This window comes from Symphodus melops (assembly GCF_947650265.1).
Source record: "Symphodus melops genome assembly, chromosome: 22".
NCBI classification, from domain to species: Eukaryota; Metazoa; Chordata; class Actinopteri; order Labriformes; family Labridae; genus Symphodus; species Symphodus melops.
The window spans coordinates 10,290,683-10,316,501 of NC_136712.1; the positions used below are offsets into that span (position 1 = coordinate 10,290,683).

General features: G+C 42.1%; 3 protein-coding genes across 8 annotated transcripts in view; 1 reads left to right on the forward strand and 2 right to left on the reverse strand.

The window, feature by feature from the left end:
- Nucleotides 1-862: 862 nt before the first annotated feature.
- Nucleotides 863-3,693, reverse strand: zcrb1 (zinc finger CCHC-type and RNA binding motif 1). Its single transcript, XM_079334738.1, has 8 exons — nt 3,576-3,693; nt 3,331-3,433; nt 3,169-3,197; nt 1,880-1,991; nt 1,676-1,783; nt 1,435-1,544; nt 1,272-1,350; nt 863-1,184 (listed from the first exon to the last, which is right to left on the reverse strand). Exons 2-8 carry the CDS (start codon nt 3,412-3,414, stop codon nt 1,032-1,034), a joined length of 675 nt encoding a protein of 224 aa, XP_079190864.1. The 5' UTR covers nt 3,415-3,433; nt 3,576-3,693; the 3' UTR covers nt 863-1,031.
- A 10-nt stretch (nt 3,694-3,703) lies between these two features.
- pphln1 (periphilin 1) lies at nt 3,704-23,166 on the forward strand. Of its 5 annotated transcripts, none has more exons than XM_079334733.1 (12): nt 3,704-3,785; nt 4,269-4,307; nt 4,947-5,011; nt 5,270-5,485; nt 7,414-7,475; nt 9,079-9,195; nt 9,408-9,589; nt 9,884-9,970; nt 10,830-10,865; nt 11,595-11,650; nt 16,906-17,046; nt 22,119-23,166. In XM_079334733.1, coding segments are annotated over exons 2-12 (1,236 nt in total). In that variant the 5' UTR covers nt 3,704-3,785; nt 4,269-4,306; the 3' UTR covers nt 22,392-23,166. The 5 variants fall into 5 exon arrangements, with proteins under 5 accessions (XP_079190859.1, XP_079190861.1, XP_079190862.1 ...); XM_079334735.1 differs by having other exon boundaries at nt 3,705-3,785; nt 9,408-9,583; XM_079334734.1 differs by lacking the exon at nt 3,704-3,785 and adding an exon at nt 3,823-3,941.
- The window catches only part of LOC306817655 (prickle-like protein 1), a 29,394-nt gene continuing 26,225 nt past the window's right edge, over nt 22,651-25,819 (reverse strand). For both annotated transcript variants that reach the window (XM_079334718.1, XM_079334719.1), the window contains exon 8: nt 22,651-25,744. In XM_079334718.1, coding sequence (XP_079190844.1) covers nt 24,780-25,744 — 965 coding nt within the window. In that variant the 3' untranslated portion in view covers nt 22,651-24,779. The remainder of the gene's footprint in view (nt 25,745-25,819) is intronic.

Sequence of the window (25,819 nt, forward strand, 5' to 3'; positions counted from 1 at the left end):
TTATAAAAATCAAATACAGCAGCTGCTTTAGCTATTTAGGTCCTTTTTTTAAATACTGAAAATATTACTTTATTTTAAATACTGATTTTACTGATTCATTTCCATTTAATAAGTACACAAAAGCTTATGTGATGAATTGTCCGTTTAATAAAAAGACATAATTTTAGGCAGAAATGGTGCACATTCATGTTTCTACAACACATACCGTACATTTGATGCTTACCCTTTACCACGAGTCGTCACATTTGAGATCATTTTCAACCAATTAAAGTGATGCTATGACTTCTATTTATCCAGATTATTCATTATAAGGCGTATATTTATTCCATTTCCGAGTACATATAAAAGCAAAAAGCAAGATAATGCACCGTCAGTAGTGATCAATACGTATGGTTCATAGCAGGGTTCATAGCAGCTCACTGTACTTTGAATCCTTTCATTTCCCAACATCTTTGAGCTCACAGATTGAAGAAATGCCGCTGCAGTTTAGACGATAGCTAGGCGCAAAAAGCATCGGGGAATCCCTCCCTTTATTTGCCCAATGACGCAAGTGAGCATCAAACGCCATATTTTCCAAGCGAACCACCGTACCGTGTCTTTCTTTTGACATCCTCAAAGCTCCAGACTCAAGCAGCCAGAGGTTCCCATCGTTTTCATATCAAAGACAACCAGATGGATTCTCCATTACCCCCCAACCATTGGAATTTCCCGCAGCAAACACACTGCAGCGTTTAACCTTTTGCAATATTCAGGATTTTCACACAAGCATCTCTAGGTCACTGCAAGTGTACAAAGTTGAATGAGACAAACATTTATGACCTTAATTTATGAATCTGTAATTAACACCATTAATACATTTGGATTGTTGTTTAAAAAAAGAATTTATTGCCTGACAATGAAAACGACACAAACTTATTGAACAAATGTTTGAACAATAAGACAGTATTTCTAAATGATCATGACCTATCTGTACAACCTATAAAATAAAATGCACAAACAACCTTTAAGGCATGTACAAATGTTTATCATTATTAGTCGCTGAGCTCCTCCTCATCGCTGAAGTATGCACTCTTTTTAATTCTCGGTTTCTTCGAGTCTGAAGATGTTGAAGCGTGAGCGTCGTCCTCTTGGGACAAACGTGCTTGCTTCTTCTGTGTCTCCTCCTCTTCCTCCATACAGGCTTGCTGAAGGGAGATATATTTATAAAAACATATAAATGTAATGTTCCCCAGGTGACACTGTTTTTAATTTTAAATGCAATAGACACAAACCTGAAAAGCTATAGCTTGGCTGAGACTATCTAATTTTGGGTCTTCGCCCTCTTCTTCACTTTCTTCCTCTTCTTCTTCACTGTTTGGGAAATCATGTAGCAATTACAATACAGAAACATTATACAGTGCAAAAGTCTGATAGTATCAGCTTTGAGATACTTACACATACTCAGGTTGCTCAGCCTTTTTCTTCTTTTTCTTTTCCTTCTTCTTCGGAGGTTCTCTCTCTCCCAGGATATTTTTGGGGCATGCGTAGCTCAGATGACCCGTGTCCTTATAAGCATCAGTACAAAAATATATATATACATGTTCTCAATTCAAAAGACAGAACAAAAAGAGATTCTTCTTTCACTTCTGATTCATGAAATGTGAACTGGGAAAAAAATAATTAAGGATGCACTGACCCCACACTCATAGCATTTGGTCTTGTCTGTGTAGTTCCTTCTCCTTATAAACTCAGTTGCTCGCCCGTTGTCGACGGCAATGCTCGCTTTCACTGTTCTGCCAAACAACTAGGAGACAAATACATCGGTGAGCTCTGAGTCCTCCTTATGCTTACACACCATATGCATTGGAACAATTGAGCTTGTAATAAGAGGCAGACTCACTTGTTTGTTGTTTACTGCTCTTGCACAGTTGTGAGCTGATTCTCTGTCTAAGAAGAGAACAAATGCCACTCCTTTGCTTTGGCGTGTGTCCTTATCCTTTACAATTGTAACCCTGGAATACAGAATGAAGCTCTCGTGTAAGTTCAGTAGGGAAGACTATAAGTGATCCACGCTTCAGGCCTTTCTCATTCACCCTATCTCACGCTATCACGTTTCCGCTGTCATTCTCGAGCTGTCTGGGCTGTCATTGGGTTAATTAGCTGTCCTGTCAGCAGACCTCATCTAACCAATGGCACGGCGTTCCTCCCTCATTTCCAGCCTATCGTCGTTCAGCTCCTCTTTATATATTAATATGATTCTTCCTCTGTCCTCTTTCTTTCATGCTGATGTTTCATGCGCCTCTTCAGCAGCAGAATCATCCATCAATTCTTCATCCCACTCGGTCTCATCAAGTCATCAGCTTCACCACCACCAGGGTCCGGACTCCATGGGTGGGGGGGTGGGGGGTCTATCCTAATGATGCTCAGAATTGTATTCTCCAAACTACCCCATAGAGTCCAAGCGTCAAAGACTTTCTGTCAAGTCACATTTTCATATCATCATTATAATAAATAATGTTCTTAAGATCTCTTGTCTATCCTGATTGAATTACAGTAATAAACACTTATTTAATGACACATAAAAACAATAATATTACTGTGATAATGAATAATAGTGAATATTTGAAGAGTTAAAGGGGACATATTATTATTATCAGCTTTTACAGTGTTTTTGAACATTTATTTGGGTAACCTGAGTGTCTTGACCCACATAATTTAAAATAAATCTATCCAGTTCTTGTGGATCACCTTAGTATTACCACGCAGAAAAAAAGTGCTCCACTTAAAATTTTCCCAGTTTGTGACTCTGGTAAGAAAATCCCCTCTCCTGGTATCTCCTCCCATGGACTCCACCTCCAGCCTCGAGTAAAACCTTTGTGCAGGTCTGCCAGATGTATTGTCTCTACAGAGGAGTGATGTATACGGGAAAAACTCATGGGGTCTCATTCAATTTAAAGAGACACACAACAAAACGTTCTGAGAGAGCTGGTTTCTACAGGGTCACAAACTTCCTCTAGTGCTTGATTCATGTTATATTTTGACCAAAGCACAGCACAGATGTTTCATTTAGAGCTCAGGGGACTGTTTGAAAGGGGATATAATCTGTCCCCTTTAAACAAAGCTCGTTATCTCTCTTCTCTAACACTTTGTCTGACACGTTTTTGAAAGAAGTAAGAAGGAAAAACTTACTTTACAACTTTTCCATACTTGGTGAACAGCTAAAACAAACAAAAAAGAGATGGTTCACTCATGACTTGACCTTAGTGTGTAGACGATATGAGCATATTATTGGTGTATCTGCTAAATCAATGCAGCGTTACTATATTAAGATAAAGATCAGTCAGAACTCACCTTATGTAGGTCATTGTTTGTGAGGGAGAATGGCAGGTTGGACACATACACAGTGCTTTTGCTTGGTGCCAAACCCCCACTCATACTGGACCTATTCAACACACTAAAATACAAAAACAAGGACGCAAAAATGATCGAGAATAACATTTAATGAACATTCATCTACACAGCGAGTTTTTAAAACTCAACATGCGAACTAATTCATTTCTATTTAATGCTTCGAATAAATGAACCAAATGTCTTACCGACGCAGCTTTCGACGTCGAATAAAGTACTGATTTGGTATAAATGCAGAGTTTCTTGCACTACCAAGAAGCTCACATTAGGTAAATAGAAACAAACGCCATGTCTTTAAGTCGCTTATTGATGACGTACACGACACCTCTCGTCCAATCCTAAGGTTGTGTTTCCATGTCGCCTGCGGAAAGGCTATGCTAACCAAACGTTAGAGAAAGGTAAGATTTACGTCGGGTATGTTGCATTTTAAGTGACTAACGTAACTCACATTTATCGACTGGGTGCTGAATGTGCCATGTCATATTTTGAGGAGATTTTTGGGAGGAAGTAGAAAAGACCAAACCTCACTCAGAGTGATTGCAGAATTTATGGAGGTTGGCTAATTAGCGATGCTAGCTCTGCTTTCTAAATGGAAATAGCGGATTCACTATAAAATGATTTTTTTTTTTTTATTGGTTGGGTGTTGTTGTACTACTTATGCTTTTACCATTGTGTTTGTATATTTGTATGGACGTTGAACTGTAAGTCAGTGTATCTGTGATGCTCAAGCTGAGCTTTATATCTTACATGGTCTTCCTACACGATGAAGTTATGGCAGAATGAACTTTTTCCTCACAGTTATTTGAAAAATAATAATTATATGTTGTTTTCTTCTTTTATCACTAAACAGTGAAGTCTTAACACGTGTGTTTCTTTGACAGATTTGTGTCAGAAGGTTACAGAAGTCCTCGAGTCAAAAAGTAAGTCAGTGATTACAACTTTCCTTTGCTAAAATAAATCTTATTTCAACACTTTAAAGCTCAAAAATGAAGTCACCGCAGCCATAAATCAGAAAATACCGGGTTACTGAAGCAGCATGTTGAAGTTTAGGGACAAAGTTTTATTACAGCAGTCATTGTAGTGCTGCAGGATCGAGAAGACTAAAGCCAAAAGTCTTAAAAGGCAAACAAACCAAAAACATTACAGTTGTCGATACATTTGTAATTCTGTTTTACTGGAGTAAATGCTCCATTAGCAGATAATAGAAATGATCCATTGATACTTTTTAGTGCATTACAGTGTCAGGCACCGGCTTATATTGAAGCACTTCTGAAGCCATACGACACCAGCAGGACTCTTCAGGTTGTCTGACCGAAAACTAAAGGACCCTGTGCTCTTCAAGCTGTAGCCCCAAAACTCAGTGGACATTTTTTTTAAAAGCAGCTGGAGCCCATTTAGTTTCGGCTTGTCTACTTTTAATCTATGCCTGTTTTGTTTTCTATCTGTTGGGACCTCACTGTTTGTCTTTTTCATCGTTTACGGGGAAGTCTGTATTTGAACGATTTGTTCTTTACATGAACCTGTGAAAACAAACGCTTGCCTTCATTTGACTCTTGCAGTGACGTACAGGAGGGACCGGAGTATACGAGAGGTGTACGACGAGCGCTTTCTAACGGAGAGACCGGTGAGTCAAACTACGCGCTTCACTTTCTTCTCTTGGTTTTTCGTTTTGTCTGCAGGACAGTTCAATCAATTGAATCAATTTTAGGATTCAATTGAAGTATTTAGTCACTGTTCACGTCTAACTTGAGGTTCTAAGAGATTTATTTCTACATTAGGTAAAAAAAAAAGTCTCCTTAGGATCAATCCTTTTCAAACCACACTTTTCTAAACACCCGTTGAAGTTCTGATTTGTCATTATGATGTGTTCCCCGCCTGCTAGGGTCCATACCCACGAGCAGCTGGAGGGGGGGAAAGGAGGGGCCCTTTCGGCCGACCGGAGGAGGAATACGGTCGGGGTGGATACGAATACGAAGGAGGTCAGCGGTTTTTCCCGAATGGCGGCGGCCCCAGAACTTACCACGAGGATCAGCGGGGCTACCACGGCGACAACCTTCACTTCCCTGCAGAGCGCAGAGCTGTTCCACCTGCAAGGAGGGTGAGTGTGTGAACGTCGCACAATGAATGTGTTGAGGAAACTGCACGCGCTCAATTCTACATGAAAGACACAAACAAGCAATGTAGAAATCTTTGAGAGGAGGGAAAAGGCGGAAGAACTACGAGTTACAACCAGTTACTGCAAACTATTGAAGATAAAAAAAAAGCAAAAAAACAACAACACACATTTAACTGTAAAACGTAGAAATGGTCCTTGAATGTTTATATAATGTTATAACGCTTTAAAGAGCATATTGCAGGTTAAAGACACCAGTGAGCTAATCATAGGGAAATGATTCATAAATGAATAAAGCACATTTAGCACGTTTTCTCCCTTTACTTCCACCTTCGACTGTGACGTAACATAAGGGAGTCCCGCTGAATCCCCATCTGTTTAACATTGATAAACATGGATGTGAGTGTCACTCCCGTCAATAAAGAGGAAGAAAATCTGCATTCCTATACATATGATAATCCACTGGTTTATTATTAGGAACCTGTTAGACATGATAGAGAGCAGAAACAGGGCAGGATTAGGAGGAATGACGGCCACAGGAGAGAAGTCGTGGTGTGAGGAGAGACCCAGAGCAGGCGTCCTGTTGAGTGACAGGCGTCAGCTATAACGATATATGAGCTAGTGCTGTGTTCACATCAGCATATGTAAAGTTTGTAATCAGATACATTAACTTAAAAACAACTTGTAGTAGGTGTAAGTGAAAACGGCAAATCTGTTTTAGGGTGCCACAGCGCAGAGAGAGAGAGACGGAGTCCTACCTACAGTCTGTGCAAATGCAGCACAAATGACAAACGTTGCCAAGATATTCAACGTGTCTGTTCGATCGTTTCTGAGGTTGTGGGAATAATTGAATAATCCATCCACTATACGCTCTGCGCCCAGATTGTGTGGCGTGTAAGTTCTAAATTATAATACATGCCCAAAATCGCTGTGCGCTTTAAGCAATCACAATAGCGACCATAGTGACAAAGACAGACAGGGATAAGAGTTGTGACTTAAGTTTGATGGGTACGGCTTCAGTAGTGAAGATTCCGTGCTGCAGGGAGGTGGCTTGTCTGCGCTCACTCACTACCACCTATTACTACACCTCTTTTAACCATGTGATGCTTTAGTGTGTTTTATGTGCTTTAATTCTTTTCTGCTGTCTTTATAAATGTTTGTTTGTAAAGTGTTTTATGCTCTCGGTGCAAGACAAATTCCACCAGGGGCAATAAAGGCTTCATTCATTCATTCATTCATACACATAAAGCTGATCTAAGCAGAGTGACAGAACGCGACTCCCTAATGTTACGTCATATGACGCGTTGTTGAAAAAAAAAAAAAAAGCGTGTTCTGCTATAACAGCTATGCTAAAAACATCCACTTTCTCCTCTAAATTAGAGTCCTTTAGTGTTGAAGAACATATAAAAAAATAAAGTACTTATTCTAAAACCATTATCAGACAATGTGAAGTGTTAATTTACAAAAAAAAAACCCTGTAACCTGCAATATGGTCTTTAAAGGCAAGCAGTGTCTTTATATGTTGCTATTTTTTACTGATGAAATCATTTATTTTAACCGCAAAGCACGAGGAGAGTTTTTGCTGCCATAAGTGGCCAGCAGAGGGTGCTGTTGTTTCAGGAATGATTCTCCAGTGAGAGTTGTTGGTAAACGATGCATCTCATTAACGTCTTGGTCCTGGACGTTATACTCTGTAGGGTTTCCTCATCTTCTATTTTTTTATTTTAAGCTGTAGGTCAAAACATACAGTACGTATATTTAGACTCATTACGTTCAATTGTTAGCGTGTTGCTCCGCTGATTTAGATGAATGAACAGACATTTTGTAATAAAGTCAATACTTATCTGTATTAGTGGCAAAAGCTTGCCTGAACAGGTTCTATTTTTAATTATTATTTTGTCTTTAATAAATAGGAGGACTATCCTTACAGAGCACCCAGAGAGGACCCCCACACAGGACGTCCTTTGGAGTTCGGGTAAACTGCTTTTGTCCTTGAATGAGCCAAACTCAAATTTCAAACTGCAAATGTTTCCATGTATGTGCTATTACTCCTGAAACATGGATGTGTTCATTATTGACAGTAGGGGGCAGTCTGTTTTCACAGTCATGTGGTGAACAAGTACTCCCGTGTAGTCCTCAGCTTCACTTAAAGGGGGGATATTTGCAGGAGTGGGCATTAAGTACGTGTCTGAAATGTTAGTTTACATAGCGAATATCATAAATCATGGTTTGCTCTGAGCCAGATTGGCCTGTCTCTCCTTATTCACACGACTTGCTCGCCTGGCGAGAACTTTGTGAAAGGCTCCTCAGTTTAGATTTGCTTCCTGCTGAACAGGAGGCGGGATGAGTTGTAAATTCAAGGTTTCTTTTACTTTGAAAGTGTCACAGTATTCTCTCTGGTCTCACTCGGCACTTCCAGTAAACATAATGTCACGTGTTTGTTGGCGCGCAGAGATAACTCCTAAGTCTTTCTTTGTTTGTGTGACATGTTGGTCATCAGAGACACGCAGCTTAGTGTTTAAAAGAGGGATGTTAGCGCTACATTAAAACACAAAGATGAAAACATTTAAGATGTAAAATGTCTGTTAGAATGTTTTGAAAACGTTGAGTTAATGAAAGGTTTGACTGAGAAGAATATCACTATTCTTGTCAAATGTTTTTTTCGGTCTGTTTTTTAGGGGGAATCCTTATTTTGAAGAGACCACACTGTTTTTAAAAGAGCCGTGCTCCGGTGTCATAAATTTGACTTGTGATAGATCACTCTGCCGAACCTCTGACTCATCATGATAAAGACAAAGTGAATGAAGTTTTACATTCAGCTTGATGCTCTGCAGACTTAAGACCCACTGCACCTGCTGGTTCAATTAAAAAAAACAAAACTACTTGTCCCCACAATTCAAATGGTTAAAGCATTTATTATTGCGCTCTTATAGGCCCATATAAACCATAAGACACTGACATTGTTGCTGTCATGTGCAAACTTACATTTTAGGGATTTTTGACACATTACTTGAAATTTAGCTCAAATCTCACTTGAGTGTTTTTTTGTTTTTTTTTACTCATTTAAAAAAAAAAATCATTTTACATGAGTCAAATGTGCAATTTTAAATACTCTGAAGCTTCATCTCCCCACCTCCGAGGGTTCCCGGCCCCCATTTTGTATTTCAGTCTAAATCCATTCAGCAGTCTGCGTAGAATTTGTGGACACACATTTGTGGAAAACCTCGGTAGTATGGAGGCGAAAAGGAGAATCAGACACATTTTAAGGTCTAGATCAACCGTTTAGTCGGCAGGCAGACAAACAAGCTGTGAAAGCTCAAAGAGGAGGTCAGTTGTTGTGTTCATGTTTGGGGGATTTGGTGTGAGTGGAGAGGTAGTGGCGCGTTGGGCCAACACGTATTTGTGTATGAGGCAAAGACATGAGCTGTACATTAGGCTGCTGACTCGATCCTGTTACCTCAAAGCACACAATGAAAAATGATACAGCCTTTAGTCGACCACATTAAACGTGTCTTACTATACCCGTTTTGTACTTTGAAGTGACTGCATGTTTGTTTGTTTTTTTTTTCTTCCCTCAGTGCTCGAGCTCCGCCCCCTCACAACGTGCGGAGCCAAGGCGTTTATCCAGCTGCCAGATCGCTACCTGAGAGCGGAGAGGACACATTAGTGCAAGCCATCCTCAACCTGGACAGAGGGTACGAGTGTGTGCACGATCGCTGCATGAGACAGTCAGGGGCCGTCAAGTTTGACTTAATGGCGCATGGGAGGAGGAAGTGTGTTAAAAGTTAAAATAAAGTGCTCATGGGATCCACTATTTAAAAAAAAAAAAAAAAAGCTGCATATTTTTTGTCCTCCGTGTAAAGTCTGTTGCTTTATTTTGCATTGCATTTATTTTTTTTCTTCTCAGGGAGGACAGAGACCTCTTCAGGAGAAAAGCAGCCGCCCCCTTCCCTCCTCTCCGAGAGCGATCCCCCGTGCGCCGCGACGTGCCCCGCTCCCCGCACAGCCGCTCGGGCTCCAGCGTCAGCAGCCGAGGCTACTCACCCGACAGAGCCAAGGGCCTGCCATTCCCCTCACAGCAAGGCAAGAGTATGTAGAGCTTAGTTCACCTTCCCATCATGCACGGAGCTTTTCGTCCCCAGTCGAGGAGATCCGAATGCTTTTACGCTGCGAATTTGGAGTCGGCACCTTCTACAATGTGCAGATGGAATCAAAGACAGAGCAGGCAGATACAACGCGCTTTAGCAGCGAAAAAATAATCAGGCCTTGATTTAGAAAGCGAGATTTAAATTCAGGTCAACATACCCCAAAATTCATTGTTAAAACCCCTAAATTATCCTCCCATTCTTTCAATAACTGATGATCTGTCTGGCTGACTTGCAGGTGTGGACGGTCCCGAAGGTCACGCAGGAGTTCCTGAGCACCTCTGGGGGGCGCTCTTTGCTCAGCAGAGTGGCCATGACACTTTAGGTCTGTACATTGAGCTGCGAGAGCGAGCCTTGAAACGGGTTAGAATAATAAGTTGGTCTCCTTCCACCCCTGTCATGTCAGCGGCAGACATCTTCGGGGAGGAGCAGAAGATCGCAAGGATGAAGGACAGATTATCAAACCAGTAGATGTTTGAATCCAGATGGGGGGGAAAGTTGAACGTTGTCAACAATGAGAATAATAGAACAACACACATACGCTGCGCTTTTTGACACGAGAAAATCTGTCATCCAGGATTCTGGAAATCCCATTTAGCCTGAGCTAGTACCAGTGCTGGCTGTGCTGTAATATTATTCTTTTTCTGTTTTTTTTCATCCTTGTCAGAAAAGGCTCCTTTTTAAAAAAAAATTCAGTTCAGCTCTGCAAACAAACACATGAAGAAGACAAAAGATCCCTGCAGCTGCAGCATGTGGACATATGCTACCTTGCTTTTATTAATTCTACTGTATTAGCGTTTTCACTCATTTGCTTAATCAGGACTTGGTTTTTTTTGTTTTTTTTTCAAACTTGATTTACAAAAGGCTTACAACAAAATGTTAAAGCAGCGACTAAATGTGCCGAACAGGAACAGAGCACTCGTAATAGTCAAAGGAAGTGGACCTTAGGGTGACGGTACAGAACTCCTCTCGCGAGTGCGCCCTTTATCTCCGCTCTTGTTGGTGCTTTTAGCTCGAAAATCGAACAGCATGGGGTTAATGCTGATGCGAGGCGACCATCAAAACATCAATGATCATATTTAATTGAAGCTGCTAGACGTTAGATGTGCTTAATGTAAGAGAAGAAGGCTTGTTTTTTTTTTATGTGTGCTGTAAGTGACTCTATGGTTTGATGTTTCTTGCAGGGTTTGAAGAACCTTTTTCTCAGAATAAGATGGCTGGTAAGTAAAGTTTGACGTTTCATTCCACTTCGACATCGACTTCATCACACTGTCTCTCATGATTGATTCCCCAAAACAAATTAACGACCGCAAGACGAGAAAGATATGCGAAGAATTTGTTTCCGGAACATGCAAAGGTTACAGTCGTTAAAGCGAACCTATTCGCAGTCCGGGTAACCTGATAGAGACAAGGAGTGTTTCTAAAATGTCCAGCAGGCCAAGCCTTTCTCCCCGCTCTGTCTGCCACTTTGTCAGGCCTCGTAAAAATGCCACCAGGTCGTGTGTGGACCAACGTGGATAAAGGTGTAGGATGTCTGATGGATATTCCTGAAGCCATGGAGGTGTTTTTGTTTCATTGCGAGGTGCTCGGAGATCACCTTTTTTTCTCTTGGTAGAACTAAGGGAGAGAGACAGCGAATGAACAGTAAGTGGAAAGTTAGAGACTAGGTGGTGTTCGATTGATGAGAGGGAGTCAGCACCAGAGACAAATGTAACCCTTAAGAGCGCGATTTCTGGATCGTTCCAGATGTCCGCGTCGAGTTTGTCTTCCGGGTCTTGGAACCAAACTTCCAGATTAACACAAGCTCATATTTAATTCCCAGATGCATTAATCATCCTTTATTCATGGATTGTCAACCTCCTGCATTCTCTGGTTCATAATTTTGCGCAATCATTTTACTTCTCATTAAAGCCAACTTTTTTTTTTTTTGTCCCTCATTCTCATTCCAGAAAAAATCCCTGGCCTGTCAAGAGAAGGCTCCCCACACAGCGCCTCCTCCATCAAGGTGAGCTCAAGTAAAATGCTCAGTAATTATCATAATATATTAATTTTCCTCAAGTGCATCGGAGCAAAAAACGAACCGAAGCCTTTGCTTCTTTTGACCTGTAAACTTTTTAGTTTTACATTTTAAGCACAGCAGTTTAGCCCTGTTGTATATTACAGACTGCACTGTCACTGTACAGCTGGATGCATCTGGAACTTCTTAAATCCCATCCTTTTTAATAAGTGTTTCGTCCCATTGAAGTATGTTAATGGCTTTTAAAGTGGCCCTCACGCAGAGCATAAAAGCCATCAGGCCTGCGCTTTGTTTACCGGTGTTGTAAGCAGACTTCAATCATAAGGACTCGTAATGGTGTAAAAGAGATCAAATGTCGACTGTAGAACGAGCCGTGCCTCCTTTAAGTGCCTTGCTTTTCTTTCTTTTCTTTTTCTGTGTTTTTTTTTTTTTTAAATGCACTAAATGTTTGAACTAAATTCAGAATGTAGATCCCTCCTGTCTGTTTTGCAAATGAGAGCTTGTTCTGCGGATTTTCGCGGATAGCTACGCAGAGTGTAAATAGAATCAGATGTGATCAGGCACAGTGCGTCTGGCTGTGGCCACCCAGAAGTCAAGAGGCTAACTCGGTAGCAAAGTCAAAGCTTTATCGTTGGATCTTTGCCTCAAAGCGAGGCGGCGTCCCCGTGGATCCCATTTGGATGTGTTTAGACCGCTTACAAAGAGCAATCATTTCCTTCTCTCTTTTTTTTTTTTTTCGTCTGCTGAAGTGCAGGACTCGGTGTGCTTGGTAAAGCTGTGACTGTCCAGCAGGTCAAGTGGAGCCAGTCAAGAGTCCAGTTATTGACCTGAAAGTGCTCATTTGATTTGACAAGTTAACTTTAATATGACCACAGAACAGGCTATGTAAGAGCTCTAGAATGCTGGCCACAATCCAAACTGCAAAACATCCATCTTTTGAGTTGCATGACACTGACGATGGACTCGAGGCATCAATATTTGATGTTTCCCGGCCTGCTCCCAAATAAATCCCTCCCATAATATACTGCCGCTCTAAAAATAAATTAAGCTTTTCAGTGGAGATTACAACGATTATGCTGACGACAACAATATTTACATGTCAGAGATGTGTTGTCATGGTAACTCACATGTATTGAATGAGGTGTGGCCAAAAAAAAGCAAACTATAAAGAGTCATTCGGAGGGATGCAGATTTAAAACCTCTCTGCTCCGGTCCACTCAGGTTTAGTGCATCAGGAAACTCGGATGTTTTTATTCAGCGTTTAATTGAACGTACAGTAAGTAATTGTTCTGCTCTCTGGTTTGTAGCCATGGCTAGTCCTCGCTAAATCTCAAAGTTATTTCTTATTTATTTTGAGTTTGTCTGGGAAACATAAACCATCTGAAGAACTGACATTTGGAAAACATTTTAGTATATAGAGCTAAAAGAAAAACGCAAAGAATCCAGTGACTATTCCAGTGACAAATCCCTTTTCAAGAGAAGTAACTGCTTAATTTTTTGACCTAAGAAGAATTGATGCGCTTTGGTGAGGCGAAACAGCCTTTATTTACTTCCTGTATTTAGAGAATGTGTTAATTTATAGGAACAACTACATTTTAAACAAACAATAGACACCCATTCAAACCGATAAACTGTACATAAATTCTATTTATTTATTTTATTGGATTACATTTATATTATTTTAGACGGACAAGAGAGAATTTTTTATTTGGGATTTTGTGCCTTTGAGACAAGAACGTGGATAGAGGTGGAAATTGGGGCGAGAGAGATAGAAAGAGAGTGAGGAATCACATGCAGGAAAGGAGCCATGGGTCGGGTTTGAACCCAGCACGGCCTCTGTACATGGGGCACACAAACTCACCATTTGACCACTGGTGTCCCAAGACAGCACTTTTATTTGTAAGTACTTTGTCTCTCATGCATCTCCTAGAAGAAAATGTTCGATGCCAGACTCGACCTAAACAGCTCAAAGTCATTCCCTGCTCTCAATGCAGCTGCTTCTCTTGTTACTGCTGTCAGTGGCTGTCTTTCATTTAAAGAAACACCTGATGATAAAAAAGGAGACTTTTTGTCTAAAAGCCTGAACAGCTGCATTTTTACTCGCCCCCTTTTATGTCTTTGCAATCTTATTTCTCTCATTAGCATCCCTTAGATCTTTCAAAGAACATACTTGAGGTTATTTATGTTCATATTGTTTGCTAAAGTGGGCACCTGGATATCATTTTGAAGCCATGCACTTGCTTCATATGTCAATTACAGGACAAAAGATAGACCAAAGTCCTCTTAATGTGTTTTTTTTTTTTTTTTTTTTGAGAACCAGCCAGCTTCACTTAATCAACTGCTGATGAAAGTTTCACTCAGTGCCCCACCCCTCCACATGCACACTGCTGCTTTTTGTTGTTGTCTTCGTGTGTTTGATGTAGCCTGTGGTGCATTGTTGTCCTCTGTTCTGGGGGGCACAAACCCGTAACCTTGGCTAAGATGAAAGGCCTGTGCTGTGCCCCCAGTAAAGCTTGCACTTATGGCCCTGGCTACTGCCTGCTGTGTGTGTGTGTGTGGGGTGGGGGGTGGGGGGGATTCAACAAACACACACACAGGCTTTCTGGAGCCATCCCAGACGGAAGAGAGCAACGAGGGGGCTCTAAAAGAGCACAGCTCCGACTCTGGCTGCGAGCCACGGTGGCCTAGTGGGTGGGAGAGCACGTCCTGTGGCTAAAAGGTCAACAGGTTTTTTTGGGTTTTTTTGTCCCTTCTCGAACCATCAGATTCCTGACGAGTCCAGCTTGATAACCTTTCACCACTTCCAATAATTGTTTTTACACAAACAAAAGACAGTCAGCACACACACGGGCTAAACAAACCTGTTAGAATTTCAAAAGGTCTTCAAGTCCTCCTGATATTTTTATGTTCATTAGGTGTATAGAGATGTCTTCTTGTTTGTTGCTTTAATGCCAACATGAAGTTTACATGGGTGTTATTCCAACTACAATTCAATAAATACAGCAACAGTCGATATTCATATCCATGTTTGTCCCCCCGTGTCCACATTTTTCTTGGCACCAGCCACTCGCAGTTTCAGCGTACCGGCCGTGTGTACTTAGACTTGCATGGCTTAATCTTTGAGACGAGCGTAATGCTACTGGCAGGATCGACCAGTTTTCAGTTGTTTTCAGTGGGTAGAGAGCGTTTGGAGCGGCAGTCGCTCAAGTCTGTAGGGAATTGGGTTGGGAACTGGAGGGTCACCGGTTCAAGTCCTGAAATGAGTCTGGTAGTTGGAGAGGTGCCAGTCCACTTCCAAGCAAGGCAACGAACCCCAGAACTCGCTGTGGGCCGCCCCTCACTCTGAGACCTCCCCATTAATGCATGTCAATAGGATCCTGTTTGAGTTTGTATTTCGGCCCGTGTGTGTGTTCATGTTCATAAAACAGTTTAAAACTGGATTTCCCCTCGTGGGATCAATAAAGTTTACATTTTTAGTCTTATAATTCTCAGCAGAAAGCAACGGTCTGCTGTTCTTGTGCGGTCTTCCAGTGAAAAGTCTTTCAACTTTTCAGAAAGGTGCTGTTGTCATAGAGACAGCACTTTTTTTTCTCAGTGCACACGCTTCATGTAAACACTCCTGAGTGCACTTTTCTGCCCGGAAAAAAAACACTAGGTGGAGAGAGGGCCTAGAGGGCCTTTCTCTACTGGAGCCGGATCGGACATTTCCAGCCACTTGGTAAGATCCTTGTTACGTAGCCAGGTGTTAGAAGGTAACCTAGCTGAAGTTTGGGGGGGAGCTCCTTCATTTATTTCAGTTTTGTAGAATATGTATCAGCGAAGTGGGCCCCTTATATAGCCTAACGGCTGCGTTGCGGGCTGCATGTATGGAGGCTGTAGTCTTACAAGCAGCTGCATGTCATCCCCAACTCTCTCTCTCCTCCCACCGTTTCCAGTCTCTCATCAGCTCTCCTGTCTAATAAATACATGTTTGATAATGATGCTGATGCTGATTTGAGCGCTCAAGAACAGATGTGTGGATGTTGTGCCCGTCAGCCCATCGCACTTAAAAGCTGTTTGTTTGCACTACCCGACGTTGTTTCCTCCCCTCTTGATCCCTCGCTTGTGTTGCACTTACTCTCTGATGTGTGTCGCTTTTGGATAAAAAAAGCGTCTGCTGAGTAAATTGGAGAAGGGAAAATGCCCCAAAAAATATCAACAAAGAAGAAGAAAGGGAGAAAAAAAAAAAAGAGAGAGACTCGGGACAGGAATACATTTTCCAGGCTGAAGAAGACAGCGGCAATCTTTCCCGACACACTCATCGCCTCGGGGGAGGGAAATTGGAAGCAGTAATAATCGGATGATGCTTTACGAGCTGCGCTTTTTATTTTCGACCACACTCACCCCGCTGTCATTTCTCTCCTCGGTCATCGAGAGACTTAATAAGACTCCGCTCCGTGGCCTGTTTCTGCTTAATATATGAGCGGACTTCAGTCATGGCTGGGCAGTTCTGCGTCCTGGACTACAAACCTCTTTAATAGTATCAGGAAATGAGCAAAAGCAATTGAGCAGTGATCCGAGTTGGCCTCGTTTTCCCCCCTTTTTTGCCCTTTCTTTTTTGGCTTAAACAGCCATACTTAGAGGTACTAAACTTTCCTTTCTGCCCATTAAGAGAGCTCCTAATGGCTCATCATGCCTTGTCCAGACATATTTCATATTCTGAAGGTATAATAAACAGCCGGACACAGTTGAAATAACAGATGAAGAGGGAAAACCCGGCTAAACAAACTGCAAAGTAATCAGAACACATCTCCTCTCTGAACTGTAAATTCCTCATCATGTTTTCTATGACTCTTTATGACATGTATGGACTGTACTCTGTGTGTCTGAGCTCCATCCTCTGGTACACCTCATTACACGCATCTTTCCTGTGAGGTTGAACAGTCAGTAGGTCACTCTTTGTAGTTGCTCGATGAGTTGCTGACCTGCGTCTCCCTCTGTGCCATGGAGTCGCCGGCAGCGTGTCATCTCTTTCTCTTTTACTGTGTTAGAAATCATTCAAGATTCAAGACGTGAGAGCAATCATTCTATGGTTTATCTGCAGTTTTTTTTTCTATTCAAACTCACCCTCTTTTAATTTTACAGCACAATAAACCTTTTTCTCACTCCCCCCCCCCCCCCCCCCCCCCCCAAAAAAAAAACCAAACAAACAAAAAACAATCCAAAAGCAACGACTGACTCCATTCTCTCGCTCTTTATTTCAGGAGGATTGCCATCCACCAGACGTAGAAAAAGAGGAGCTGCAGGTGGCTCCGGTTGCGGAGGAGAGTCAAAAGCCGTCGGCGGACAACCTTCTCGAGCGGCGAGCCGTGGCCATCGCGAGCAAAGCTCAGGAGATCGAGAAGGTAACCAAAACACCGTCATCATACCTAAACTCTAAAGACCTTTTTAAAACCTTCGAAGTGGAGGTGCGTTTAAAGAAGCCTGCAAGTCGCAGCTCGCAATTATGCAATCGGACTCCAAACCGTTTTTTTATTTACCGCTCTAATCGTGCTTTAGACATTTTTTTCTACGCATTCTTGACGCCTCTTTGTGAAGCATTGGCAAAGGGAGTGAAACGATTAATCATGTTCCGTCACACTTCCAAAATATCTACATTTACAATCCGCTCATTACAAGTTCAAGGGTTTGTCGAACGTTTCTGTGTGTGACACACGCTGCACTCTTTGGCAAACACTTCTTTATATACGTTGGCCCTGACTTCTCTGACTGACACGCAGCCCGCTGTAACTGGCCAGGCATCACTTTACGGGAATAGAAAAACCCTATTAGGTTTCGAAACGAGGCAGGAAATGAACTTCTCCGTCCACCAGTCGTCATTGCGGAGGGCACATCCTGAAACTCACCTTTCATGAGCCGCTCGTCGTCGTACGGCACATCTGAGACGAGCTGCTTGCATTTATGGTTTTGTTTTTCCTCTGGCTGTTGTTCAGTTCCCCTTTGACTGAAATAGCTGCTCATTATGCCCAACTTAACGTCCCACAACTCTCCCTCTATGTGTGCATGAAAAGATGAGTCAGTCCCACACACACTCACGGCCTGGGTAAAAGCACAGGGATAATGGTACAAGCCATAAACCAAAGCAGAAACACAAGTAAAGTTCAGACATGCTATAGCTCCGTGCTAGCTATAAATGTTGCTTTACAGAGCGCACACCGCCCCGAGGCTCCGCGTCCCAGCTCGACTCGGTTATCTAATGAAGGCCCATTCCTGCACCAGCGAACACCACCGCTGCTTTACTGGGAGCGATAAACCCGAGCCAGCTCTGCCCTGGAGCACACTCGCACACTGCGCCCTCGCATAGAAGCTGCGCCACGGAGCCTATAGAACGCCGTTAGAACGCCGCTGCTGACACCGCAGCTTGTGCTATTTTTTTAATAGCAAACGTCTTTATCTCTCCCACCTGCATCCGCCTGCTTGCATTGCAGCTCTATTGTGCAAACTTTACTGGAAATTCTCGATTTTACTGGAAGGCCTCGATTTCACACGACTGTCTTAAAGAAGTCTTCAGGTTTTTAATCGCTTGTGTTTTGTTGAGGTTTGAGCTTTTTCTTCTCACCCATCCTGAAAGTGTCACGTTCTGTGGCATGCTTCATATCCAGGCTGTCATCACTTCTTGAAATATAAAACATCCAAACAGAAACTTTTGAATTAATTCTAAAATGATGCATCTTTTCCTAAATTCTGCTTTTTAAGCCTTGCGAACACTCGAGTAAAAACCTCGGAGAATCGCTGTAATATGTATAAGCACTTGTCTGGTGGCTGGTATCAATTTCCCATCATGCCCAGAACACACAGGAAAAAACTTTTTTTTCTTTCAGGCCAAAACAACAGAGTTACTTTCTCATGCATCACCGTTTCTGTTGCAGTCGGCAGCTCGTGTTCGAGCCTCATGACAAGTGTTGGCCAGATGTTTGGCTTTCTGCGCCCAATCTGGTCTAGCCATCTTGTTCCACACACACACACACACACACTGACACAAACACATTGCAGCCCGGTAGCTCCTCACCAACCGTCTCTCGCACTTTTCCATACATTCAAGGCAGCGCTTTCCATCATCGCGCTGGGCTGCGTTTACACCAGCGGCGCGGCGTGTTTGTGTAGTTAAGTGAAATAGGTCTGCTGAAATTCAACCTCAGCCCCGCTGTCATGGTCGGAGTTGACTTTGGCTGCAGTACAGACTTAACTGGTTGTACTGAGTGACAAGGCATGAGAGGCAATAAAGTGTATGTTGCTTTACTCCTCCTCAAAATGCAAACCCAGGCTGTGAAACAAAGTGAGTTTTTAATTTATTTGTTAAGGAAACCTAAAGATACTTGGCTGCAAGTCAGACAGCCATCTGTCATCTTTGGAGCTCATTCTAGGTACAAAGATGACAGAACTGGACCGAGGCCCCATCTCTTGTTCTTTTCTCCGGCCAGGCCTCCCTTCCCTCATTCCTAATCCTGCTTCAACTGGCTCTAAAAATAAAGTCGAAACAGGTTTCTTCTTACAGCGAGAGCTTAAGAGACAGTTCTCGAATGACCCCACCCGACATCAAGAGCCGGTCTTTTCCTTCCTGATTGGATAACGAGGGAGGGGATTCAGGAAGTGCGTTTGAATACAGGTTTTCAGCACATTGTTATCTCGGAATAACTTTCCCTGTATTCACAGAAGCTGTCCGCGCACTTGATTGGACACTTCCCCTGAACATTTGATAAATCACTGATTATTATTCATCAGCTGCTGAATGAGAAAGTAGGACACAGGAGTAAAGATTAAAAGTCCCATGTACTGTTTTTAAATTCAGCGCAGTGGAGCAAGTCTGCCTTGATCAGTTCTTGAAAGGGTTGATTATCTTGCTTGAAAACACTCCTTCCTGAGCCTGTGTGTATTCTCGTGTTTAGCCCAAATGGGCTGTGAATGCATTCGTCCACTTCTCTTACTACACAACGTTTTCCAGGGACGTTTTAAAAAGCTTTAAATAAGAGTACGAGTTTGAACGCCCTGCAGGAAGAAAAAAAACCCACCATGGCTATCTGATGAAGGTCTTTGCTTTCACCCGTCCTTATTTTACACACACACACACACACACACACACACACACACACACACACACACACGGATAAACACACATCCACTTATAACACTTGAAATATGAAATGTCCTTCCATCCGCCTGCAGCACCAAGGATAGAGCATGTACCGTAAATTCCGTACTATTGAGCGCACCTGGATATAAGCCGCACCGGCTAAAAATAAGTAAATAAATGTATTTGTACATATATAAGCCGCACTTGATTATAAGCCGCAGGTGTCCACGCTATAACAAGAGCTATTTACACAGACGTAGGCTACCGGTAACATCCGCAAATACTGTAGCGTCCGTACGGACGTTAAAGGACGACGAGAGCGTTCAAATAATAACTTTTAATAACCCGATCACTGTCGGCCGTGACCACGCCGTTTACAGCAGAGAGCAACACATAACTTGCCATAACAATCCAACTCTCTCCCCCAGCGTTCTCTCATACAGCCACTCAACACGTTCTCGCTGGTGCATTCACTGACTCTCCACATAATCGGAATTATGAACACATTATCAACTACTGACTTTACAACATGAACCGTTACAATACGAAGCCTAGCCGACGGTGTCTGTAACACGGCTGATGAAAAAGATGACCGTAATATATTTCACAAGAAAAAGTCCATCCATTCACTGCCTCAGAATGACTTCATTACTCACTTCCTCAGTCTCTGTTGTCGCTGTCAGTGTCATCTTAACGTGCAGCAGCTCTGTTAGCTTCTTTGACAGCCAGGTCGATCGCCTTTAACTTGAAAGCTACATCATATGTATTTCTCCGTGTGTTTTCCATCATGAGGGTGCGTGCATGAAGCGCAAAATGACTGATATTAAGATCCGACGTGACGAAGTCAAATGTTTTTGCGGCAGAAGCTCATAGTCCCCCATAAAAAATCCATGCATTAGCCGCACCGGAGTAGAAGCCGCAGTGCTCGAAGTGTGAGAAAAAAGTAGCGGCTTATAGTCCGGAATTTACGGTATTTATTTTATTTAGTCCTCGTTAACTTGGATTAATTCTCTCCCACTTCAATAAACAGAACTGACCAAATACAGGTCTAATAAGGCAGAGAGAGACTTGAGTATAGAAAGGAACATGGAGGGACCATACATGGAAAGGACCAGAGTTAAAGGGGAACAACATCCTAGAGTCCCTCAGGACTGTCAATGGGGACATTTTTGGCCAATCATAGTGAAAAGATAATCTTTATTGATCCCTCAATGGGGGAAATTTGGGTGTTACAGCAGCTCTAAAAAAGACAGGGAATATAAACGGCATCAATAGCAAAAAAGAAGAAGAAAAAAAAGAACAGCTATGAGCAAGTTTACATTAATTAAATAATAAATAAAAAAATACAAAGACTTAAATAATACAAGGCATAAACAGAGAGTACACTGTCACTCGTGGAAAGACAGATCAGGAATTAAAACACACACAGTGTGTAGCATTAAAGAAGCAACTAAAGAATGACACGTGTTGTTGCTTCCCAGTGATGACTTAGTACAAGAAGTACAAGGGAAAGACAAATTGATAATGACCAGAAATGTAAGCCAGTAATGAAACTGCTCTTTAGTTGTAGCTTCATTTATTGTCTTTCTGCGCCTAAGTCGTTGCTGATGTTGACTTGTTCATTGGGAAACTGTCGAAGAAATCGAAGGAAACTTGTCTCAACATCTTTGTGTGTGGGAACCCATCTTATCCATGTATGTAGCTCCCAAATGAACCCAACATAAAAAGGGCTTCCCATGAGATTAGCTGAATGGTATTCTCCCCTTTCGGAGGTTTCTTTCAGCCATCAAGTGTCAGGAGTCAAACAAATACTTTAGGTGTTTTTATGGAACCCGGCAGTTTTTCATGAAGCTGCGGGCTCCCTCCATTTTATGAGACATTTGAGGCTCGGTGTGAAATCACAGCTTCCTAAAAGGACACCAGAGCTTCTTCCTCATTGTCCCTCTAACACCTGTTATAAGCCTCTGAGCCCCCCTTAAAGTCGGGGTTTATTGCCCTTTGGGCTACCTTGTCCTGTACAAAGGGCCCCTTATTAAAGTAGAGAGAAGAAGTGTTTATCTTTGGACACTACATGATGTGTGTTAACACCAGAATGATCAGTACAGGCTCAGTGAAGCTGGAATATTTACACCTAGGCGTCAGGTAGACCAGGAAGGAAACAGCTTTACATCTACCCAAGTAAGAGCTTTTTCGATTTAAGGTTTCGCCTGTTAACGCCTTTTTAGTCGTAAAGCTGCATACTAGAGTGATTCTGAAAGGAAAGCTTTTATCTTGTGCCTCTTTTTCCGTTTATTTTTGTTGATTTGTTGGTGTAAGTCATGCATCTATGCTCATATCTGGCTTCAGGTGTACCGGCAGGACTGCGAGACATTCGGCATGGTGGTTAAGATGCTGGTGGCTAAAGACCCCAATCTGGAGAAGCAGCTGCAGGTTCCCCTCAGAGAGAACCTTGGGGAAATCCGCGAACGATGCCTAGAAGACCTCAAGCACTTCATCAACGAACTGGACGAGGCCATACGGCAGCCAGAACCTTCCGTGTGTGACTCAACAACGCCATCTACGTCCCTAACAGGTCATAAACTTGCAAAGACAGGAGTCAATCACAACTCGTCTTTCTGACACTTTGGCCTGAGGTATTCTATGTGACACTGAGCATTATGGGATCGACTGCTGAACACGAGGAATTTCTCCACTGTATTTTAGATTTCTGGACTACAATTTGGATTTCTGGATGTTACAATGATTCTACAGTCCAGAAGTGCTGCCTCCGAAGAGGAGAAGTCTCGTTTAAGGGGATGAACGGTGTTAGTTTTGAACACATTTTTTTTTTATGTTCAGCTATCTTTGGAAAGATAAGTTAACATATTCGAAGAACTGGTTTTTGTTTTTGTTTTGCTGATTATTTAAAAAAAAAAAAAGAGCCATCAGTGTCACGTCAAAGAAAAGCTGGGTTACCATTATTTGTGTTTGTTACTTTCCCTTTTAGGATTTAAAAAAAAAAAAAAGTAAGCCGCTCCATCAGGATCACTTTTCCAAAAGAAAATTTCAACAGTTCTGTTTTGTTCCATTTTTAAGCTATGAACATTTTTACAATATAGCATCCAGATGCTCGACTTGGTGCTGCTAGCTTAACAATGCTACTTTCTAGCCAATCTGTATTGTTCAAGGTTACCTGTTCTGTTCCTTTTCAATGATTCAATGGTATGGCTCATTTTGTTTTTCAAAAGACACGGTCCCTCTTTCCCTGTGCATTCTGTGCACATGGATCGATCATTTTGACGACATTGGGCTTTGCACAAACTGAAATGTCTTTGAAGGTTGTAGTAAATATGATTTTTGTTAAGTTTAAGATTTGTTATACTGTGATATATTAAAATAAACTACATAAATATTCCACGGGCATCCTTGGTCTGATCAAAGACAGACATTACAGATTATTTCAGTGTTATTTGTACATATGTACATATTCCATACCAGTTTACAATTTTAAGGCTGTTTCACACGGCAGGATAATTAGGCCGATTTTGGCCCCGATTCTCCCCTTGTGATAAGAACGCCCCCAATCATTGTAAAATAATCTTAAACAATAATCCTGTGTGTGGTGTGTTAAGACTGCTCGTCTGCTTGGAAGGATGTCGGCACCGCTCCGATCTCAAATTAGGGATATTCAACATGTTGGATTGTGTTGGCCGATTTCTCATTGTGTGTGGTGTCCCCAGAGGAGAAAACAAGCCTGTTGACTGTGACGTGTAGCACACAGGGAATCCAAAAATCAAAACACGTTTTGCGTTGCGAGTGAAATCGGTTCCTGTGTGGTGTGTTGATGTTGCCGTGTGGCCGCACACGACACACTGTACGACCAAAACTGTTTAAAAAGCTCTGATTATTTATCGCTGTGTGTTTAGCTTCTAAGGTTTGGGAAATCAGCTGACAATTTTAAAATCCTGTGCAGCCCTGAATTATTCCTTCTAACCTCCTGAACACAAGGAATATTACAATTGTTTGAATTAGATGATAGTGTATGGGAAAAAAAGTTATAACAAGAAATAATATTCCATTTTAGGGGGGAAAATATTTATTACAAGCATCTTTTTACATCACAAAGCATTTAGCTGGTTATGTCAGGGTAGTGAGCAGTTCAGCTGAATACAGTAACATTTAGAGGTTACTGCCATTTGCATTTTCTACACAAAGTGAACATTTTGGAATATACTGCATGTTATTATAAACATTTATTATAAACATTGTTACAAAGTAACATGGCACTTTGCTGTGAACAACTATGTTGTTCCTCATAACATACTGAAGAGGTTTATTGGGTTTCCTTAACAGTTGCTTTTTCTTATACACTTCAAAAAACAATTATTTAAACCAAAGATATAAAAATACCAGTATGAAAATCTTAACTTAGTATATACATAATCATTTTGTACTATTAGGAATTAAATAATTTGGTTCTTTTTTATTTTCTACTTTACCAGGCTCTGTGTACATTATGTTGCCATTTTATTGCACACAGACATTGCTGCAAAACTTTCAACTGAACAGGCAGAGAAAAGACTTCTTGACAACTGCTGAAATCGGAGAAAAGGATGTTGCGGCATTACCAACTCTGGGCATAATTATTCAAAATGTTCCAGTCCATTCATCCTAATAGTGCTAAAGTTTGTAAGGCCTAGTATTTATGTCATGATTTGCACACACAAAAATGAACTGACAGAGACACTTTTTCCTAACAGTTGACATCTGTTTTTCAGTAGACGTAGGCCTTAAAGATGATATTCATCTTTATATTTGGCTACAGACCTGTTAGGGTGCCAATGGGCTGTTTTAATAATAACAATAAATTGAATTTATAAAGCGCCTTTTCAAGAGACCCAAGAACACTTTACGTGGTGGAGTATGACATCCTTTTCAAACTAAGATTCATCTGTGAAATGTCCATTGAAAAGAAGATCAATATTGCTCAGTTTAGTGCAGATAATAATGTAAATACACTCTGAGCTGTTAAGAAATGATACAGTTTTTGGAGCGATGGCCCTTTCTGCGACCAGTCTGAGAGCCATGGAATTGTGAAGGGATGGCTGTAACCCTTGTTGGGTAGTCCTCAGCATAGTAGCGCCCGACTGCTCTTGGTTGCGGGATTGGCTGACCAAGAAAATAGCCTTCCTCCTCAGAGTCTGATGATGAGGAAGAGCAGGTAGAGCAACAGTCGTCTTCATCTCTGTAAAGACCCATGAAATGTTCAACATGTGGGTTTCCTTGAACCGCACCCTGAGGCGTAAAGTCGGACCTTGACTGGGAATAGGCCATGGGCAGTCTGTGTGCTGGATTCTGTAGGAGCATTGGACTACAAAGGGGGTTTGCCAGACCTTGCTGCTGCTGTTCGAAGGGCCTCTGTACTTTCTCCAAAGGAACCATGTGAAGGTTGTTGTCTGATCGTGCCTTGCGGCCCTTGTGGTGACGGCCTTGGCCATGATGGTGGTGGTGATGCTGCCTGCTACGTCCATGGTGGCTCGCTGGGCGGCCTCTATCTCTGCCTGCTTCATCTGAGCAGAATACCCTCCGCTGTGGCTTCTCACTCATAGGATGTCTTCTAACATTGACGTCAAACCCATCATTATATCCATTGTCCACTGTATCTTCTGAGAACTTGACCATTTGCGGAGGCCTGGACTGAGACTTGCTCCTTCTCAGAGCGGGGGCATGGACAAATGAGGAAGGGAGACCTTCTGATTGTGGGGACAATGGGGTAAGACCTCCTGGTGTGCCTCCCCTCATAGCCAGTGCCAACTCCCCTTCTTCTCCCTTCTCCATATTTAGGATTAGAGAGTTGGCACTGTGGTGAAGATGAGAGGAATTAAAGGTTCCCATGTTGCTCATCTTCTCGCTGTCATCTGCCGCCAAAGGATCCTGCATGGCAAGGGTGTAGACTATAGGTCTTTCCCTGCATTCGCCATCCACTGATGCGCCTAGAGAAAGCAATATGAGAAATATATTTAACAGCTGTTTGACAAAAAAGTAAAGCTAATTTTTCAACTGCAAAC

Coding starts and splice junctions, on each gene's coding strand:
- zcrb1 (XM_079334738.1), bottom strand. CDS start 3,414: ATGAGTGGGGGTTTGGCACCAAGCAAAAGCACTGTGTATGTGTCCAAC. Junction 1,545..1,675: donor CCAAATGCTATGAGTGTGGG/GTCAGTGCATCC, acceptor GATGCTTATAAG/GACACGGGTCATCTGAGCTA. Junction 1,351..1,434: donor GCTGAGCAACCTGAGTATGT/GTAAGTATCTCA, acceptor TTTCCCAAACAG/TGAAGAAGAAGAGGAAGAAA.
- pphln1 (XM_079334733.1), top strand. Junction 7,476..9,078: donor GGACGTCCTTTGGAGTTCGG/GTAAACTGCTTT, acceptor TTCTTCCCTCAG/TGCTCGAGCTCCGCCCCCTC. Junction 9,196..9,407: donor ATCCTCAACCTGGACAGAGG/GTACGAGTGTGT, acceptor TTTTCTTCTCAG/GGAGGACAGAGACCTCTTCA.